Source organism: Cebus imitator, unplaced genomic scaffold, assembly GCF_001604975.1.
Source record: "Cebus imitator isolate Cc_AM_T3 unplaced genomic scaffold, Cebus_imitator-1.0 Scaffold267, whole genome shotgun sequence".
In the NCBI taxonomy this organism is placed as follows: domain Eukaryota; kingdom Metazoa; phylum Chordata; class Mammalia; order Primates; family Cebidae; genus Cebus; species Cebus imitator.
Genome location: NW_016107582.1, coordinates 3307017 through 3327763, shown reverse-complemented (window position 1 = coordinate 3327763; position 20747 = coordinate 3307017). Strand labels below are relative to the sequence as shown.

The following is a 20747-nucleotide window of genomic DNA, read 5'->3' as shown; positions in this document are numbered from 1 at the left end:
ATGTTGTTTGGCTACATGGATAAGTTCTTTAGTGGCCTGATTTATGAGATTTTGGTACACCCATCACCTGAGTGTACGCTGTACCCAATGTGTAGTCTTTTATCCCTCATCCCCCTCCCACACTTCCTTCTAAGTCCCCAAAGTCCATTGTATCATTCTTATGCCTTTGCATCCTCATAGCTTAGCTTCCACTTATGAGTGAGAATATACAGTGTTTGGTTTTCCATTCCTGAGGTACTTCACTTAGAATAATTGTCTCCATTTCCATCCAGGTTGTTGCAAATGCCATTATTTCATTCCTTTTTATGGCTGAGTAGTATTTCATGGGGTATATATATATATATATATATATATCACAGTTTCTTTATCCATTCATTGATTGATGGGCATTTGGACTGGTTCCATATTTTGCAGTTACAAATTCTGCTGTTATAAACATGCATGTGCAAGTGTCTTTTTTTTTTGGTAAAGATTTCCTTTCCTCTGGGTAGATACCCAGTAGCAGGATTGCTGGATCATATGGTAGAGCTATTTTCAGTTCTTTAAAGAATCTCCATACTGTTTTCCATAGTTCCACCAGCAGTGTAAAAGTGTTTATTTCTACCACATCCCTGCCAACATGTATTATTTTTTGATTTGCTGATTATGGTCATTCTTGCACGAGTAAGGTGGTATCATATTGTGGTTTTGATTTGTATGTCTCTGATAGTGATGTTGAGCATTGTTTCATAAGTGTGTTGGCCATCTGTATGTTTTCTTTTGAGAATTGTCTACTCATGTCCTTAGCCCACTTTTTGATAGGATTATATGTTTTTTGGTTTTTGCTGATTTCTGTTCCTTGTAGATTCTGGATATTAATCCTTTGCCAGATGCATAGTTTGTGAAGATTTTCTCCCACTCTGAGAGTTGTCTGTTTACTCTGCTGATTATTTCCTTTGCCGTTCAGAAGCTTTTTAGTTTAATTAAGTTCCATCTATTTATCTTTGTTTTTATTGTCTTTGCTTTGGGGTTCTTGGTCATGAAGTATTTGCTGAAGTCTAGAAGGGTTTTTCCAGTGTTATCTTCTAGAACTTTTATGGTTTCAGGTCTTAAAGTCCTTGATCCATCTTGAGTTGATTTTTGTAGAAGGTGAGAGATGAGGATCCAGTGTCATTCTCCTCTATGTGGCTTGCCAATTATCCCAACACAATTTGCTGAATGGGGTGTCCTTTCCTAATTTTATGATTTTGTTTGCTTTGTTGAAGATCAGTTGGCTGTAAGTATTTGACTGTATTTCTAGGTTCTCTATTCTGTTCCATTGGTATTTGTGTCTATTTTTCATACCAGTACAATGCTGTTTTGGTGACTATTGCCTTATAGTTTGAAGTCAGGTAATGTGATGCCTCCAGATTTGTTCTTTTTGCTTAGTCTTGCTTTGTCTATGCAGGCTCTTTTTTGGTTCCATATGAATTTTAGGATTGTTTTTTCTATTTCTGTGTAGAATGGTGGTGGTATTTGGATAGGAAATGCATTGAATTTGTAGGTTGCTTTTGTCAGTATGGTCATTTTCACAATAGTGATTCTACCCATCTTTGAACATGGGATGTGTTTCCATTTGTGTCATCTCTGATTTCTTTCAGCAGTGTTTTGTAATTTTCCTTGTAGAGGTCTTTCACCTCCTTGGTTAGGTATATTTCTAAGTATTTCAACTTTTTTGCAGCTGTTTGTGAAAAGGATTGCATTCTTGATTTGATTCTCAGCTTTGTTGCTGTAGTCATAAAGTAGGGCTACTGAATTGTGTACGTTAATTTTGTATCCTGAAACTTTGCTGGATTCATTTATCAGTTCTAGGTGCTTTTTGGAAGAGTCTTTAGGGTTTTCCACAGTTTGACTTCCTCTTTCCTGATTTGGATGTCCTTTATTTCTTTCTCTTGTCTGATTGCCGTGGCTAGGACTTCCAGTACTATGTTGAAGATAAGTGGTAAAAGTGGGCATTCTTGGCTTGTTCTGGTTCTCAGGGGGAACTTTTCCCCATTCAGTATAGTGTTGGCTGTGAGTTTGTCATAGATGGCTTTTATTACCTTGAGGTATGTCTCTTCCATGCCAATGTTGCTAAGGGTTTTAATCATAAAGCAATGCTGGATTTTGTCAGGTGCTTTTTCTGCATCTATTGAATGATTATGTTGTGTATCCATTTATTGACTTGCAAATGTTAAACCATCCCTGCATCCCTCGTATGATACCAAATTGATCAAGGTGGATTATCTTTTTGATATGCCGTTGGATTTGGTTAGCTAGTATTAATGTTCATGAGGGATACTGATCTGTAATTTTCTTTATGTCCTTTCTGGTTTTGGTATTAGAATGATACTGGCTTCACAGAATGATTTAGGGAGGACTCCCTCTTTCTCTATTTTTTGGAATAATTTCAATAGGAGTGTTAACAACTCTTCTTTGAATGTCTGATAGAATTCAGCTGCGAATCCATCTGGTCTTGGACTTTTGTTGGCAATTTTTTTTATTACCATTTCAATCTCTCTGCTTGTAATTGATCTGTTCAGAGTTTGTTTTTTTTTTCTGGTTTAATCTAGGAGGGTTGTATATTTCCAGAAATTTGTCCATCTTCTCTAGGTTTTCTTGTTTGTGTGTGTAAAGTTGTTCCTAATAGCCTTGAATGATGTTTTGCATTTTTGTGGTATTAGTTATAACATCTCCCATTTTGTTTCTAACTGAGCTTATTTGAATCTTCTTTTCTTCATTAACTCACTAATGGTCTATCAGTTTTGTTTCTCTTTTTAAAGAACCAGAGTTTTGTTTCATTTTTCTATTGTGTTTTTTTGTTTCAATTTCACTTCTTCTGCTGGGTTTGGGTTTGGTTTGTTCTTGTTTCACAAGTTCCTTGAGGTATAACCTAAGATTGTCTATTTGTGCTCTTTCAGACTTTTTGATGGAGACATTCAATGCTATGAACTTTCCTCTTAGCACCACCTTTGCTGTATCACAGAGGTTTTGATAGATTGTGTCGCTATTGTTCAGTTCAAATAATTTTTAAATTTCTCTCTTAATTTCATTGTTGACCCAATGATCATACAGGAGCAGGTTATTTAATTTCCATGTATTTGCATGGTTTTGAAAGTTCCTTTTGGAGTTGATTTCCAATTTCATTCCACCGTGGTCTGAGAGAGTACTTGATATAATTTTGACTTTCTTAAATTTACTGAGACTTGTTTTATGGGCTATAATATAGACTATCTTGGAGACTGTTCCATGTGCTGATGAATACAGTGTATATTCTGCAGTTGTTGGGTAGAAGATTCTGTAAATACCAATTAAGTCCACTTGTTCTAGGGTATAGTTTTAAGTTTATTGTTTCTTCATTGACTTTGTCTTGAGGACCTATCTAGTGCTGTCAGTGGATTACTGAAGTTCCCACTATTATTGTGTTGCCATCTATCTCATTTTTTAGGTCTAGTACTAATTGTTCTATAAATTTGGGAACTCCAGTGTTAGATGCATATATATTTAGGATTGTGATATTTTCCATTTGGACTAGTCCTTTTATCATTATATAATGTCCCCCTTTTTCTTTTTTAACTGCTGTTGCTTTAAAGTCTCTTTTGTCTTGTATAAGAATAGCCACTTCTGCTTACTTTTGGTGCCCATTTGTATGAAGTATCTTTTTCTACCTCTTTATGTTAGTCTTTAGCTGTTAGGTGAGTCTCTTGAAAACAGCAGATAGTTGGTTGGTGATTTCTTATTAATTCCACCATTCTGCATCTTTTAAGTGGAACATTTAGGCCATTTACATACAACATTAGTATTGAGGCATGTGGTACTAGTCTATTCACTGTGCTAACTGTTGTCTGAGTATGTGTGTGTGTGTCTGTGTTATTGTTTTATAAGTCCTGTGAGGTTTATGCTTTACAAAGTTATATTTTGATGTATTTTGAGGATTTGTTTCAAGATTTAGAGCTCCTTTAGGGTTCTTTTAGTACTGCCTTGGTATTGTCAAATTTGGCATTTTTTTGTTTGTGCGTGTGTGTTGTTGTATTATAGGCCCTGTAAGATTTATGCTTTACAAAGTTATATTTTGATGTATTTTGAGGATTTGTTTCAAGATTTAGAGCTCCTTTTAGCAGTTCTTGTAGTGCTGGCTTGGTAGTGGCAAATTCTCTCAGCATTTGTTTGTCTGAAAAAGACTATCTTTCCTTTATATATGAAGCTTAGTGTCACTGGATACAAAATTCTTAGCTGATAATAGTTTTGTTTAAGGAAGCTAAAGATAGGATCCCAATCACGTCTAGCTTGTAGGGTTCCTGTTGAGAAATCTGCTATTAATTGGGTAGGTTTTTCTTTATAGGTTACCTGACACTTTTGCCTGTAGCTTTTTAGATTCTTTTCCTTTGTCTTGACTTTAGATAACCAGATGACTAAGTGCCTAGACAATCTTTTTGCAATTAATTTCCTGGGTGTTCTTTGAGCCTCTTGTATTTGGATGTCTAGCAAGGCCAGGAAGTTTTCCTCGATTATTCCCTAAATATATAGATATTTTCCAAACATTTAGATTTCTCTTCTTCTTTGGGAACATCCATTATTCTCAGGTTTGATCTTTTAACATAATGCCAAACTTCTTGGAGGCTTTGTTCATTTGTTTTAATCTTTTTTTCTTTGTCAGATCGGGTTAATTCAAAAGACTTATCTTTGAGTTCTGAAGTTCTTTCTTCTACTTGTTTTATTCTATTGAGACTTTCCTGTGTATTTTGCATTTCTCTGTTCTTCATTTCCAGAAATTATTATTGTTTTTTTATTTATGCTGTCTATGTCTCTGGAGATTTTTCTATCCATATGCTATATCATTTTTTTTTCTTTAAATTGGTATTCACCTTTCTCTTTCTCAAGGTGCCTCCTTGAGTATCTTAATTATTGACCCTCTGCATTCTTTTTCTGGCAATTCAGAAATTTATTCTTGGTTTGGAGCCATTCCTGTTGAGCTAGTGTGATATTTGGAGTATTGTTTTGTCATATTACCAGAATTGTTTTTTTGTTCCTTTTCATATGGGTAGACTATGTCAGAGGGAAGATCTGGGGCTCAAGGGCTGTTCTTCAGATTCTTTTGTCCCAAAGGGCACTCTCTTAATGTGGTGCTCTTTTACTTCCCCTAGGGATGAAGCTTTCTGAGAGCTGAACTGCAGTGATTGTTATTTCTCTTCTGGGTCTAGCCCTCTAGCAGAGCTACTGGTCTTCTGGCTGGTACTGAGGAGTGCTTGTAAATAGTCCTGTGATGTGATTCATCTTCAGGTCTCTCAGCCATGGATACCAGCACCTGCTCTGGTGTTGGTTGCGGGGGAGTGAAGTGGACTCTGTGAGGATCGTTATAATGTAATTTTGTTTAGTGTGCTGGTTTTGTGTTGGTTGGCCTGCAACAGGAGATGGCACTCTCAAGAGAGCATCAGCTGTGATTGTATAGGTAGGATAAAAGCTTGCCCTAGGGTCACATGGGTAAGTGTTTGGGTTTCTCAGGCAGTGAGCAGGGCCATAGATCTCCCAACAGGTTATGTCCTTTTTCTTCAGCTACCAGGGTGGGTAGAGAGAGACTATCAGGTTAGGGCAGGGTTAGGCATGTCTGAGCTCAGAATTTCCTTGGACTGGGCTTGCTGGAACTGCTGTGGGGGTTGGGATGTGGTTCTCAGGCCAATGGAGTTACATTCCCAGGGAGATTATGGCTGCCTCTCCTGTGTCATACAAGTTGCCAGGGAAGTGGGGGAAAGCTGGCAATGATAGGCTTCACCCAGCTCCCATGCAGCCCAAAAGGGCAGTCTCACTCCCGCCATGCCTCACCAATAGCACCAAATTTATTTGCAGGCAGCCGGTGAGCAGGGCTGAGAACTTGGCCAGGTTTCACACCTCCTCCACTGCCATGGCTTCTGTGCTTCCTGTTAACCCCCCTCCCCAGGATTCTATCCAGGAAACTTCACATCCACTCCAAATTGTTACAAAGTTCAGCTGGAAATTTCCTTCTCCCTGTGGTCTTTCCCCAATTCCACTGGCAGCCCTTTCCAAGGACCCCTGCAAGACAGAGTCAGAAATGGCTTCCCCAGGAACTGAGAGCCAACAGGGCTCTTCCCACTACTACTTCTACCGCTGTATTTTTCTGAGCTCTCTAAATTCGTCTGAGCTCCAGGTAAGGTCAAATCCTCCTGTGATCTAGACCTTCAGGCTCCCCAGTGAGGATGTGCAGTTGGGGCCAGATTTTCACCCTCTCGCACTTTGGGCACTCCCAGTTTTTTGGCTGTCTCATGGCACCTACAGTGGCAAGCTGCTTCCTTGAAAGAGCCTGTGGATCCTCTGGGCTTTCCTGGTATGTTCCTATGGTAGTTCTTGGAGCAAAAATTCACAATGTGAGTCTTCACATGCTGCTCTATCCATCTGAGTAGAAGCTGCAAGTTCGTTCTGTCTCCTATCTGCCATTTTTTTCCCTCAGGATTATTAGACTTTAGAAGCTTGGAGGAGAGGCCACAAGAACTGGGACTCAGAGCTCTGCAGGGAGAGGGCAGAGGTGCCGGTTGCTGTCAGGATCTCTGAGAGGGTACAATAAGGCAGCTTCTGATGTGTAGGAAAAGCAAATTGCAAACTAGGACCAACTACTGACAATGGAACCAGCTCCACTGCCAGGATGAAGACCCTAAATAGTCTCGTATATAACATTTCTTCCATGATCCCTTCATTGGCTGAGTTTCGTTTCACTATATATCAACCCAAGCAATACAGATTTAAATAGGTCCACTTTGCCCTGGCACTTGGCTTTTTGGGAGAGAGAATAAGAGGGGTGAGAATGAGTTTGAGATGATATTAAGAAATTTGGGAACCTAAAAGCACCTTAAAGATTATTTCATTGGAACATAAATGAACCTTTAACATCATCAAATAATCTCTTACAAATTAGGAAACAGAGGCCAGGGAACCCTATGGAAACCTAATTCTCCTTCAGAGTCATGAATCTGAGTAAATAGCCTTCAAAGTAACAAAACCAGGATTAAAAAAATAATAATTTCATAAAACTGATCTTAGCCCTGGTAAGTTTCAGAGGCTTTACAGTTAGTTACACCCTCAAGCTACTTTGGGTTCAGTTACAGATCACTGCAATAAAGTGAGTCACACAATATTTTTTGTTTCCCAGTGCATGTAAAAGTTATGTTTGCACTATATTGTAATCCACTAAGTGTCCAACACCATTACATCTAAAAAAAAAAAAATCACATACGTGCCTTAATTTTAAAATACTTCATTGCTAAAAAAAAAAAAAAAAAAAAATGCTAACAATCATCTGAGCCTTAAGCAAGTCTAATCTTTTTGCTGGTGGAGGGTTCAGCTGATGGTTGCTGAACATTGGAATGACTCTGGTGGTTTCTTAAAAGACAACCAACAATGAAATTTGCTGTGTTGATTGATTCATCTCATGAAAGATTCCTCTGTAGCATGCGATGTTGTTTGATAGGATTTTATTCACAGTTGAACTTTTTTCAAAATTGGTGTCAATCCTCTCAAACCCTGCCACCTCTTTATTGTTTGTATGATACTCTAAATTCTTTGACGTCATTTCAACACTGTTCACAGCAACTTCACCAAGAGTAGATTCCATCTCAAGAAACCACTTTCTTTGCTCATCTCTAAAAAACAACTCCTCATCCATTCAAGTTTAATTATGATGTTGGGGCAGTTCAGTCACATCTTTGGGCTTACTTCTCCTTCTAGTTCTCTTGTTATTTCTACTACACCTGCAGTGACTTCCTCAACACTGAAGTATTGAACCCCTCAAAGTCATCCATGAGGGTGGGAATCAGCCTCTTCCAAATTCTTGTTCACATTGGTATTTTGACCTCCTCCCATGAATCATGAATGTTTTTAATGGCATCTAGAATGATGAATACTTTCCAGAACATTTTTTGTTTACTTTTCCCAGATCCATTAGAGGAATTACTATCCATGGCAGCTATAGCATTATGAAATTTGTTTCTTAAAAAGTGAAACCTAAAAGTTGAAATTATGCTTTGATCCATGGACTGCAGAATGGATGTTAATGTTAGCAGAAATGAAAACACGAATCTCCTTGTACATCTCCATCAGAGGTCTTGGATGGACAGGTGCATTGTCAATAACCAGTAATATTTTGAAAGAAGTCTTTTTCTCTGAGAAATAGGTCTCTAGAGTGGTCTTAAAATATTCTGTAAACCATGCTGTAAACAGATGTGCTGTCATCCAGGCTTTGTTCTTCCATTTATAGAGCACAGGCAGATTAGATGTAGCATAATTCTTGAGGAACCTAGGGTTGTCGGAATTAGAAATGAGCATTGGCTTCACCATAAAGTCACCAGATGCATCAGCCTCTAACAAGAGAGTCAACCTGTCCTTTGAAGCTTTGAAGCCAGGTATTGACTTCTCCTCTCTAGCTATCAAAGTCCTAGATACCATGTTTTTCCAATAGAAGAGTGTTTCATCTACACTGAAAATCTCTTGTGTTTAATGTAGCCACCTTCATCAGTGATCTTAGCTAGATTTTCTGAATAACTTGCTTTAACTTGCACTTTTATGTTAGGGAGACTGCTTCTTTCCTAAAACCTTAGGAACCAACCTCTACTAGCTTCCAACTTTTCCTCTGCAGCTTCCTCACTTCTCAGCCTTCACAAATTTGAAGAGAGTTAGGGCTTGCTCTGGATTAGGTATTAGCTTAAGGGAATGTTGTTCCTGGTTTGGTCTTCTAACCAGACCACTAAAACTTTCTTCATATCAGCAATGAGACTATTTTACTTATCATCAATTTTTTGCGTTCACTGGAGTGGCTCTTATGTCATTCAAGAACTTTTCCTTTGCATTCACAACTTGGCTAACTATTTGGCACAAGAGACCTATCTTAGCTTTTGGCATACCTTCCCCAATAAGCTTAATCATTTCTAGCTTTTGATTTAAAGTGAAAGATGTACAACTTTTTCTTTCTCTTGAACACTTAGAGGCTACTGTAGTGTTGTTAATTAGCCTAATTTTAATATTGCTGCATCTCAGGGTATAGAGAGGCCCCAGGAGAAGGGAGGAAGATGGGTGAATAGCCATTCAGTTGAACAGTCAGAAAACAAACAATATTTATCAATTAAGTTCCTCTTTTTATATGGGCATGGTTTGTGGCACCCCAAAACAGTTGCAGTAGTAACATCAAAGATCACTGATCACAAGTAACCATCACAGATAACAATGAAAGCTTTTGAAAATTCAACACAGAGACATAAAGTATGCACATGCTGTTAGAAAATGATGCCAGTAGACTTGTTCAGCAAACCTTGCCACAAACCTTCAATTCGTAACAAATGCAGGATCTATGAAGTGCAATAAAGCAGAGCACAATAAAATGAGGTATGCCTGTACTGTGAAGGCAGCTTCTCAAAGACCGCTTAGTTGCTTCTTCTGCTGGGTCTTGAGTTCCAAGAACTCCACCTTCATGGCAGGCCTGCCCTTGGAAACATCTCTACCCTCATCTCAGCTGCAAGAGGAGCAGCAGGCTGGGAGGCCCTGGGAAAAGGACCAAGACCCAAGGCTCGGATGGGCCAAGAGAGGTTTCCTGGCTGCTCACTACGGCCTCTGATTCCAAGAAGGAGGGAGGATTCTGGATGTTATTTTTGTGCAAATATTCCTCTTATTTAGCTGACTAAGGTTTCTGACTCCCAGATAAGTAACCTCTTCCCCCATAGAGACCAACCTAGGGGTTGCTACCTTTCCTTTATCTGCCTCAATACTCTCTCAGAGAATGTGCTGATAAAATTACCATTTCAACTATTTTTAAGTGCACAGCTTGATGCCACTGCATACATCTACCTTGTGCAGGTATCCCCACTATCTCCAGAATTTGTTCATCAACTGAAACTCTGAACTCCCCCTTCCTCCCTTCTCTCAGCCTCTGGTAACCACAATTCCACTTTCTGCTTCTATGAATTTGGCTGTTCTAGGTACCTCACATAAGTGGAATCATACAATATTTGTCCTTTTATATCTGACTTCCTTCACTTAGCATAATGTTTTCAAGCCTCATCCATGTTGTAGCCTATGTCAGAGTATTATTTCTTTTAAGGCTATATAGTATCCCATCATACATATATACCACATTTTGTTTACCCGTCTATTGTTGGATATTTGGGTTGTTTAAATCTTTTGGCCATTATGAATAATGCCGCTATGAACATAGGTATACAATTATCTTTTCAAGTATCTGCTCTCAATTCTTTTGAATATGTACCCTAAAGTGGAATTGCTGGAGCATATGATAATCCTATATTTAATTTTTTAAGGGCCCACCATACTGTTTTCCACAATAGCTACTCCATTTTATATTCCCACTAGCAGTGCACAAGGGTTCTAATTTTTTCATGTCTTTGCAAACATTTATAATTTGGGTTTCTTTTAACAGCCATCCTGGTGGGTGTGCAGTGGTAACTCATGGTGGTTTTCATTTGAATTTTCCGAATGATTAATTGAGCATCTTTTCATGTGTTTATTGGCCATTCACGTATCTCTTTTGAAGAAATGTCTGTTCAAGTCCTTTGTTTATTTGGGCATTTCCCCAAACTGGGTGGTTAGTTATCAAATTTTAAGAATTCTTCATACATTCTGGATATTAATCTCTTATCCAATCTATAGTTTGCAAATATTTTCTCTCATTCTGTGAGTTGCCTTTTCACTCACTTCATAGTGTTATATAATATGTAAAAGATTTTAAATTTTGGTTGAATCCACTTCATTTTTTTCTTTTGTTGCCTATATTTTAGTGTCATCTCTAAGAAACCATTGCCAAACCCAACGTTATTAAAGTTTTCCCAGTGATTTTTTTTGTAAGAGTTTTATACTTTTAGCTCTTAGGTTTAGGTCTTTCATCCATTTTAATTTTTATACATACTGTAAGTCATTTGTTTGCATATGGATATCCAGTTTCCCAGAACCATTTGTTGGCAAGACTGGCCTTTCCCCATTGACTGGTCTTGACACTTGACACCCTCGACAAAAATCATTTGACCATATATTTAATAGTCTGTTTCTGGTCTCTATTCTGTTCTTTTGGTCTCTATGTCTGTCTTTATGCCAGTACAGTACTGTCTTGATTACTAAGTTTTGAAGTCAGGAACTATGAATCCTCTTTGTTCTTCTTTTTCAAGGTTGTTCTGGGATTTTGGATATGCAATATAAACTTTAGGATGAGATTTTCTATTTGCAAAATATATCATTGGCGTTTTGATAGGGATTGCATTGAATCGGTAGATCACTATGGGGAGTAATGACATCATAACAGTATTAAGTCTCCTAATCCATAAATACGAGATGTCCTTCCATGAATTCATATCTTCTTTCATTTCTTTCAGCAGTATTTTGTAGCTTGCAGTGTTCAAGATTTTTGTCTCTTGGTCCATTTTGTGCTGCTGTAACAGAATACCTGAGCCTAGGTAATTTCCAGAGTCCTACTTCACATCCTCCAAAAGGGAGGACAGCTTTGTCTTCACAGGGCCAAAGGTGGAAGCACAAAGAAACAAATAAGGGCTGAACTCACCCTTTTATAATGTCATTAACCCAACCCATGAGGACTGATCACCTCTTATAGGTCTCACCTCTTAATACGGTTACAGTGGCAATTAAATTTCAACATGAGTTTTAGAGGAGACAAACATCTAAACCATAGTAGCCTCCTTAAGTTTATTCCTAAGTGTTTTCTTCTTTTTGATGCTGTTGTGAGTGAACTTGTTTTTTCTTTTCTGATGATTGTTATTGTAACATCTGTCTCATTTCTTGTCAGCCAAATAAGTCAAAGGGCCAAACCCAAAGCCAGGTGGGGGAAGAGGGAACCGCTCTCTCATGGGAGAGCACTGTCAAGTTGCCAGGTAGAGTCAACAGATACATGATCTAATTCTTCACTTCTTCATGTAATACCACATCCCATACGGAGCTTCCAGGGGTCCGTGTTTAGGTTATTTTTTTAGAGCCCTCCCTTCCAAATACTCTGCTCCTACCCACTCACTGTACATTACCTCAGGAAAAACAAAAATGAAGTGGAAAAAAATAAATGAGCAAAGAAATGAAGAAGGTAGCAAGGTGCCCTGCTGGACAAGTATCAGGTATAGGGAAAAGAATACCGGCCAGTAGTCAGATAGAAGGCCTGCCATACAATCTCAGGAAAGTCTCCTAACATCGCTAGGCCTCAGTTTATTCCTCTAGTGGATGGTGAGCTGGATGATTTCTAAGGATTCTTCATCTTGCATAAATTTTAATAGTTCTATCCCGGGATTGAAAAACAAGAAACATTAGGTCAGGTACTGTGGCTTACATCTGTAATCGTAGCACTTCGGGAGGCTGAGGTGAGCAGATCAGTTGAGGCCAGGAGCTCAACACTGGCCTGGCCAACATAGTGAAACCTTGTCTCTACTTTACTTAAAAAAAAAAAAAAAAAAAAAAAGATACAGCTGCCAAGATGGCCGAATAGGAACAGCTCTAGTCTGCAGTTCCCAGCAAGAGCACGCCGGAAGACGCGTCATCTCCACATTTCCAACTGAGGTACCAGGTTCATCTCATTGGGACTGGTTAGACAGTGGGAACAGCCCGAGGAGGGCAAGCTGAGGCAGGGTGGGGCACTACCCACCCGGGAGGTGCAAGGGGCCGGAGAACTCACTCTACCAGCCAAGGGACGCCATTAGGGACGTTGCCGGACACTCTAGCACTCCGGCTCAGATACCGCATTTTTCCCACGGTCTACACAACCTGTAGACCAGCAGCCTCCCTCCGGCGCCTACAATGCCAAGCTAAAACGTCTCCATTGCTCAGAAATGGCAAATATAATAAAAATGCCATGGACAAGGGCACAATGTGTGTACAATTTCTAGACCCAGAAAGACAGTAAACCAATGCACCAAGAATGTGTTCCTTATGGCTCTACCAAGGCTTACTTCTCTTTTCCTTTCCTTCTAGGCTGCCCCATCAAAGGTCACCCTGTCCCTAATATCACCTGGTTTCATGGTGGTCAGCCAATTGTCACTGCCACAGGACTGACGTATCACATCTTGGCAGCTGGACAGATCCTTCATGTTGCAAACCTTAGTAGTGGGTCTCAAGGGGAATTCAGCTGCCTTGCTCAGAATGAGGCAGGGGTGCTCATGCAGAAGGCATCTTTAGTGATCCAAGGTAAGAAACCCTGCAGACTTTGCATACTTATTTCTTGAACAAGAAAGCCCACTTAGGAATCTAATTATCTGTAGAACAAAGTAATTTCTGATCTCCAGTGGTGCCCAGGGCATGAAAACTGAAGCTGCACCATGTTGCCATACAGTAAGACTCTACCTCTGCCAACATGGCCCTTGAGAAAAGCCATCATGCCCCATCTGAGCAGAACCTGGAAAAGCCAGTGCTGCCTTCATACGTAGGCCCTTCCGCTTATAGTGTTGCTGTAGCTCAGGACCATGGAAACACCACTCTATATCAAAGTCAGATGTGATTCCTTTATGCTGATTTAACTAGTACAGATCTCACACACACACACACACACAGGGTAACCTGTTTGGTTACTGCCCCGTCTAGAGAGATAGGGCTGGTGCCAATACCCGCTGATCATTCTGAAGAGTCTTCGGCTTTAGTTGTAGGCTGACGGCTTTCCAGGCACCTTTCCTTTGACGCTGGCAAAGGACAGACTGAGAAGCCCACGTGGTTCATGCATGAACCTTCTTGAAAAACAGGCGGGTCAGAAAGCTTTTGGGCGGAGCCTGGCCTTCACTGCACCAAGAAAGGGTTGTAAATGAGGCCAAAACAGTGGGAAAGAGGGAAAAGTGGCCTTTTTATGAAAACTGTGTGAGTTTTTTGGAGTTTTCCATAGGCTGGTTCTACCTGTGGCCTGTGTGTGATTCCAAAAGGAAGGATTCAGTGGGAAGGGACAGAGTTTTCTGCCAGTATGGCACAAGAGGATGGAGAAAGGAGGGAAATTTTTCTAAGCAGATAAGTTTTCTTCTTAAATATCCCCCCTGACCATTTGGCTTTTCAGACAGGGAAACAAATGTTCCATTTTCTTGCCAGCCACTATTGTCTGCAGAAAACCAGAAGCCAGGGCCTACTTTGCAAATAAGCACTCAAAATTTACCACCTGTATTTATTTTTAACAGCTTTCCTATCAGTGACTCCCAGCTCAACTAGCTTTCTTACTGACGTCATTGTCTCATGTAAATAAGCACTCCCTGGATAGGCTGGTTTTTTTGGTACCGTTTGCAAAGTCCAGCTCAAATCTGCACTTTTTAATGTGGTGGCTAAGTATTTTGCTATATTTGTATCTCTTTGTAGAAAACAAAGTCACTTTCTGGTGAACCAATGAGAAAAAAAAAATAGTGTGTTAGCAAATATCTTTAAAAATAAGATGATCTATGGCATTAAGTAAGTACTCTCTGTATGCCAGGCACTGCACTACTTTACTTTCATTATTTCCTGTCCCCACAGTAACTTGGTGAGTTGAGGGTCACTGTACTCATTTCATGGCTAAGGCCCCAAGAGACCACGTGACTTGCCCAAATAGTTCAAGACTGGTGCCCCTTGAGGATCAGGGCCTCGTTCATAATAGCTGTTCTCCCTCAGCCCACAAATCCACCCCTTCCACCCTCTCCCTGCCCTGCTCAGAAGGAATTCAGAGTGTGGGCAATGATGCTATCTTTTCTACTCTGCTCCTCCTCCCATGACAGATTACTGGTGGTCTGTGGACAGACTAGCAACATGTTCTGCCTCCTGTGGTAACCGGGGGGTCCAGCAGCCCCGCTTGAGGTGCCTGCTCAACAGCACAGAAGTCAACCCTGCCCACTGCGCAGGGAAGGTTCGCCCTGCGGTGCAGCCCGTCGCGTGCAATCGTCGAGACTGCCCTTCTCGGTGAGTGTGGCGGACGCTGGCTCAGACCTCCCCACCTACAATGGGCCCTCAATTTTAGCAAAGTCGATGGCCAGGCCTTAAGTAGCACTGTGCAAGGAGAGATGCCAGTCAAGCAGCTGTTCTTCCCTCTAGACATAGGCTTGTCAGGCCTTTCTGCCATGCTGAAAATAGCCCCAATAATGGCCATTGAGGCTTCCCAAGTGCCCAGTGGGGTCTCTTCAGGGAGCAAGAGCATCCCAGGGCCTGCAAGCCGAAGACCACCCCCCCATCCTACAGCAGTCAACTGACTGAGTTGTTTGTAGAAAAGAATGTCTTGTCGTTTCAGTTGAAGGGCTGAGGAAACAGCGATTATTGGGCTTGGCCTGTCCTCCAAGTCTAACCTTAAATACCTGTGCTAATCAGTACTCCAGTTTAGTTGAGAAAATCTTTTCTTCTTCTTTTCTATAAAGGCCTGCATCTCACTCATATTGGAATTATACTTGCTGATGCTTCCAGAGGCTGAGTTCCACTGTGCACCCCAGCCTCAGCAGTAGTTAAATGGATAGTAGATGGGCTTGGAGTTGGCACTGGTGTGGTGCTCAGAGCCTGGGGGAGACTTGGCTCGGCCCTCAATGCCCCTTTACTCCCTATCTGTAGGACTTTCATACAGTACTTAGGCAACTGCTTTCTGTTTTGCCAGCTGAGTCATAAAGAGCAGCTGAAACCAGGAGAGACTCAATGAAATATGAAACATGCTCATTAATATCAGCAGTTTGACTTGCTGACGGGAAGGTTTCCACAGGAATGATTAATGTCCTTTTATACCCTTCCTGAACTGTAACATAGCCTGGCCCTCTCCTTTCTCAAACCCCCCACCTCAGCTCCTGAAAAACTGCTGAAACGTATATTTGGAAATAAAAGTTGATTGAAATGCAGGCCTGACATTCACCAGGGATATAAGAGGCTGGAAAAGTGCCCTTGCCAAGCTGTGCAAATTGAAGAAGAGATCTTTGACGTGCCAGGAACTTTTTGACTTGATTTGGTGATGGTCAGAGTCAATCAGCTTAATTTACTTCTGCAAATGAAATAATAATGGCTCTGTTTTCTTGGGTTTCAATGGCCCCAGGAGTTTTTAAACACCTCTTGCCTGCTTCCTAAGTGGCTCTGCTCCTGTGGGTTGGAAATCTGCATGCAGTCATCCTTCTACAAGGCAAAAGAGCAGGGAAGTTGCCACAAAACTAAATGAGTCACAGATCCAGATTTAGGAGGAATTTGCTCCCCTTTCCTGCTACATGCCTCTCCTGAAAGCCAGATGTGGTGCCACTTGGCTAGGAAGTAGCCCTAGGTTCACCTTTGACCCGTTTTCCTGCCAGGCATTTTGAACACTTAGTATCCTTCTTTGCAGGTGAACTAATGTCTCCCTGGTTGTCTCTTTGAACAGAACCAGATAACCCTGCTGTGACCCAGGTGGCTGTTTTAACCATTTCGTTAGATAAATTTTCTCTATCACTAAAACCAAAGAGTGGGATTTTTTTGTTCTAGATGCCATGAGCAACAAGTCTTGCAATTCCCCCAAGCTGTCCCCACCTTTCTGAGAATTACCCCAGGGCGCATACATGCAACGAGAAGCCCTGCATGGTTCCTTATGGACCAAGGATGTTCGTGGTTTACAGGCTGGCTTTGTGAGAAAATTCCATTTGTCAGTCTCAATTTGGGAACCTAACATTCAGAGAACAACTATTCCTACCACATATGCAGCCCTCTGAGAGGTAGGTGTAAGACCTATAGACTACTGCAGAGAAATGGGAGGAACTTGACATGTTTCTGAGGGATTGACCAAAGTGTACAGTAGGAAGTACACTGAGCACCACCAGACACAACCTTGACCTCAGTGAGGCCCAGATGACTTTTTGGGTCAGGAGGTGGCACAAATTTGGATCTGATTTCCCTAGAAAAACTGTCCCTCCTCTGTCATATGCTTGGATCTCCTTTAGGAGGTACCAACACTGCAGTTACAAAAAAACAAATTTATTCTCTTACGATTTTGAAGGCCGCAAGTCCAAAATCAAGGTATCAGGAGGGTCACACCGCCTCCAAAGATTCTAGGAGAGAATCCGCTTCTGGTGACCCCAGGTGTTCCTTGGCTTGTGGCCACTTAACTCCAACCTCAGCCTTCATGGCCACATTGTCTCCTCCTCTTCTCTGTATGTAATCTCCCTCTGCTTTTCTCCGTAATAACACTTGTTATGGCAGGCATTTAGGGCCCAGCCAGATAATCCAAGATAATCCGTAATCATGTCTGCAAAGAACCTTGCCAAATAAGATAACATTCGCAGACACTAGGTATTTTACACAGATATCTTTGGGAGGACTTGTTTTTTCACCATGCCTTTCCAAGTAAATACTGTGAAAAGAACCTTGGCCCCAAATTAGTGGCAAGAGCAGGGATGGGGTGGGAGGGGGGGTCTCTTTTCCCCATGGCCTGACCCTTTAGAACTCTCCTGACACTTCTTCCTTTCCCCAGGTGGATGGTTACCTCGTGGTCTGCCTGTACCCGGAGCTGTGGGGGAGGTGTCCAGACCCGCCGAGTGACCTGTCAGAAGCTGAAAGCCTCTGGGATCTCCACCCCTGTGTCCAATGACATGTGCACCCAGCTTGCCAAGCGGCCTGTGGACACCCAGGCCTGTAACCAGCAGCTGTGTGTGGAGTGGGCCTTCTCCAGCTGGGGCCAGGTGAGGAGCCAGAGTCGTTGTTATTTGAAAGCTGAATCTAAAGGTGTGGACCCTGCCACACTAGGAAGTAAAATGCTATCACCGCCACCTCCTCCTTTCACATTCTGATGGGCCAGGCATAGCTTTTGTTGGTTGGCCAGCTGAGACACCCCAGAGCAGCAGTGCAATTCTATGAACCCATGTGATTAAATGTCTTTAGGCAGTTAGCAAGTCAAAACATTTTGCAATTGGCCATCTATACATTATTACAGTCACATCTTCCACTCCCACCTCCAGGTGTGTTCTTTGGAGAACAATCACTTGTGATTTTCTTTAACACACTGTGGCCATCTTAATGAAAATCAAATGTTTTTGGCCATAGAATTCATGTTCCAACTCATAAGCCATTTGAGTCCCAGGTAAGTCAAGGCTACTGCTCACTGCTGGCCAATCAACATGCCTCACTGGAGACTCCTTTCTGGAGCCTCTAATAACCCCTTCTTAATTCCAGTGACATAATGTATGTGCTTCACAATCAAAGAGGCATGAGCCCCCATTGCTCCCGTGCCTGGGGGAATATCATCTTTCTCTTACCTGGAAAAGCCCACTTCTCATAGCTCACATTCATCTCAAGACAGCTCTGCTTCCAGGCCCTCAAGGCTTATTGGCAGTTTGTAAAATTACAATAGTAAACTGTTCCGGCTACACATGAGAGATGTTTCTGCACTGTGTCATCAAGGTCACTCAAGGAGGGTACATATAGTGCAGCAGTGATTATGTTTCCTAACAGAGAGAAAAATATACGGGTCTTTATCCCTTTCTCCATTCCTTCTCCTCAAAAAATTCACCCTCCTCCTTTTTTCTAAAACCCTTGATGCCAGTATATTTACAATTAAAGATGCAAACTCTAATATGGTAAGTCTGAGGTAGAACTTGGATGCTGAATTTCTCAAAACTTCTGGTAACGTCAATGCTACTAGCCCAAGGGTTACCCTTGAAAGAGTAGTAAGGCTTGAGGCATTATCAATTATAGGCAAATGCTTCACTTCATCTCACCATCCTATTGATGTTTTTCTGCTGGTAATATTGTTGATACTGTGCTTCAAACTATAGATGCTCCTGAGACCTCCACATTCCACTCCTGTGAGAATGAAAATGATAATTTCTAACAAAAACAACAACAAAAAAAATCCCTTTTGGAACAGTGTTATGCAAATGTTTTTTTTTCTACCTACCTTCCTGAAGTCTATGACAACCATGATGATTTTAGTCCAAGTAAAACTAAGACCACCTTCTTAGCTCCAGTAATCTGGCTTCATATAACAATTCAACTTTCTTCTTTTAATTCAACATACATTTATGGGACACCTGTCTTGGGTGGGGAACGTGTCCCATATAAGCATCTGTGGAGAATGGAAGGGAAACACAGCCCGCAACATTTGCAGGAGAATGGGGTGACAGGATAGAAATGTGGCCTGGAAAGCAGATGCAAGATCATAAAAGGGTCTTCGATGCTGCCCAAAGAATTTGGATTTTACTATAAGAGCAACTACAAAGATTTTTAAAGAGTGGCACAGAGTTAGACTTTTAAGATTACTGTCTGGCCAGGCACAATGGCTCATGCCAGTAGTCTCAGCTAATTAGGAGGCTGAGGCAGAAGGATCACTTGAGAGGTCAAGGCTGCAGTGAGCTGTGATCATACCACTTTCACTACTCCAGCCTGGGTGACAGAGTAAAACCCTGTCTTAAAGGGAAAAAAAAAAGGTGGGGGGAGCGGGGGCAGTATGTTCTTTGTAGTAAAGTAAAAGGACTACAGAAAGAGAAGCCTAATCTAGGTGAGCAATTATAGTTACCAGAATGAAGGTATTGAGCAGTGCCAATGGAGAGAAATCCATTTCCTCTTCAAGTGTGATTCACATGGTTTTCATGATCCACTGGATATCAGGGATGAGAAAAAAAAAAAGGAAGTCAAAATTTAGCTGGAGGTTCTGAATTTAACAACTAGACAGGAATACAGAAAAAAAGAGAGTGGATTGGTGCTACATGGAATTGTCTGGGACATGTTTAGTATGAGATATCTAAGTAGAGATGTTCATTAGGTAGTTGCACACATAGGTCTGGAACTTAAAAAAGAGCTGTACTATAAACCCTATCAATTCGAAAGTCATTAGTATACAAGTGGTGGCTAAGAATCATAGATGATATCACCCAGAGGGAAAGGATCAAATTAAGAAAAGGCACAGGACAGAACCCAGGGTAACACAACACTAATTAAACTATGGGAAGAAGAGGGGAAAAGATTAACCTACTGAGTAGGAAAATTCAGAGTTTTCCAGAAGGAAGAAGTTAATGGTATCAAAATACATCCAGCGGAATAAACAAGATCCAAAATAAGCATTGGCCTATTTTGTACACACAGTGCAGGTCTGAACCTGACTGAGGCAGTCACTGGCAACTCTGTGAATGGCAGTTTCAGTATGAAAGTAAGCACTGAAATTAAACCAGCAATAGATTTAGGTACAAAGAAGAGTGGAGGAAGGAAGTAAGTCCAGGGACACGTTAATCCTTCAAGAACTCCCAGTGTAGTCAATGGACATCAGCAAAATGACAGATTAGGAAGCTCCAAGTCCATGTTCCTTTATGTAAGCATCAAAAAAACAACTGGAGCCTGGCTAAACTAACCTTATAAGTGCTCTGGAAAACAGCCCAAGTTCCACAGCAACCAAGCAAACAGCCAATAAAGAAAAAGCCATCTTTAAAATGATAGGAAATTTCCTGGTATCTTCATTCATCCTTGCCCCACTCCCCCATGTGGCATGGTTTTGACCTTGACAAGGTGGCAGCTACTACTTGTGAAATCTGCACAAGGACTACAGACCTGCAGACACCTGGGAAAAGAGATTGTGGGTGGAGCCATAAAACTGACATTCTAGACACTCAAAAGCAGCTATGTATATGGAGAAGACCCATAAAAACCACATAAAAGATCTGAGAAGACCTTACATTTTCACCTCAGACTGATTACTATGCTCAGAGTATACTCAGCTAATCAGTGATGGACTGCCCCATCCCAGAGCCAGTCTACAGAGACTAGGAGAGATGGCTGTTTTTCAAATGCCCAATTTTCAACAATAAAATCACAAGCCTTATATGGGCCAT

The 20747-nt window shown here is 41.2% G+C and overlaps 1 protein-coding gene across 2 annotated transcripts in view; it reads left to right on the top strand.

Moving 5' to 3' along the window:
- The window catches only part of ADAMTSL1 (ADAMTS like 1), a 330890-nt gene that overhangs the window by 295893 nt on the left and 14250 nt on the right, over positions 1-20747 (top strand). For both annotated transcript variants that reach the window (XM_017500657.2, XM_017500658.2), the window contains 3 exons: positions 12970-13182; positions 14718-14898; positions 17402-17609. In XM_017500657.2, coding sequence (XP_017356146.2) covers positions 12970-13182; positions 14718-14898; positions 17402-17609 — 602 coding nt within the window. The remainder of the gene's footprint in view (positions 1-12969; positions 13183-14717; positions 14899-17401; positions 17610-20747) is intronic.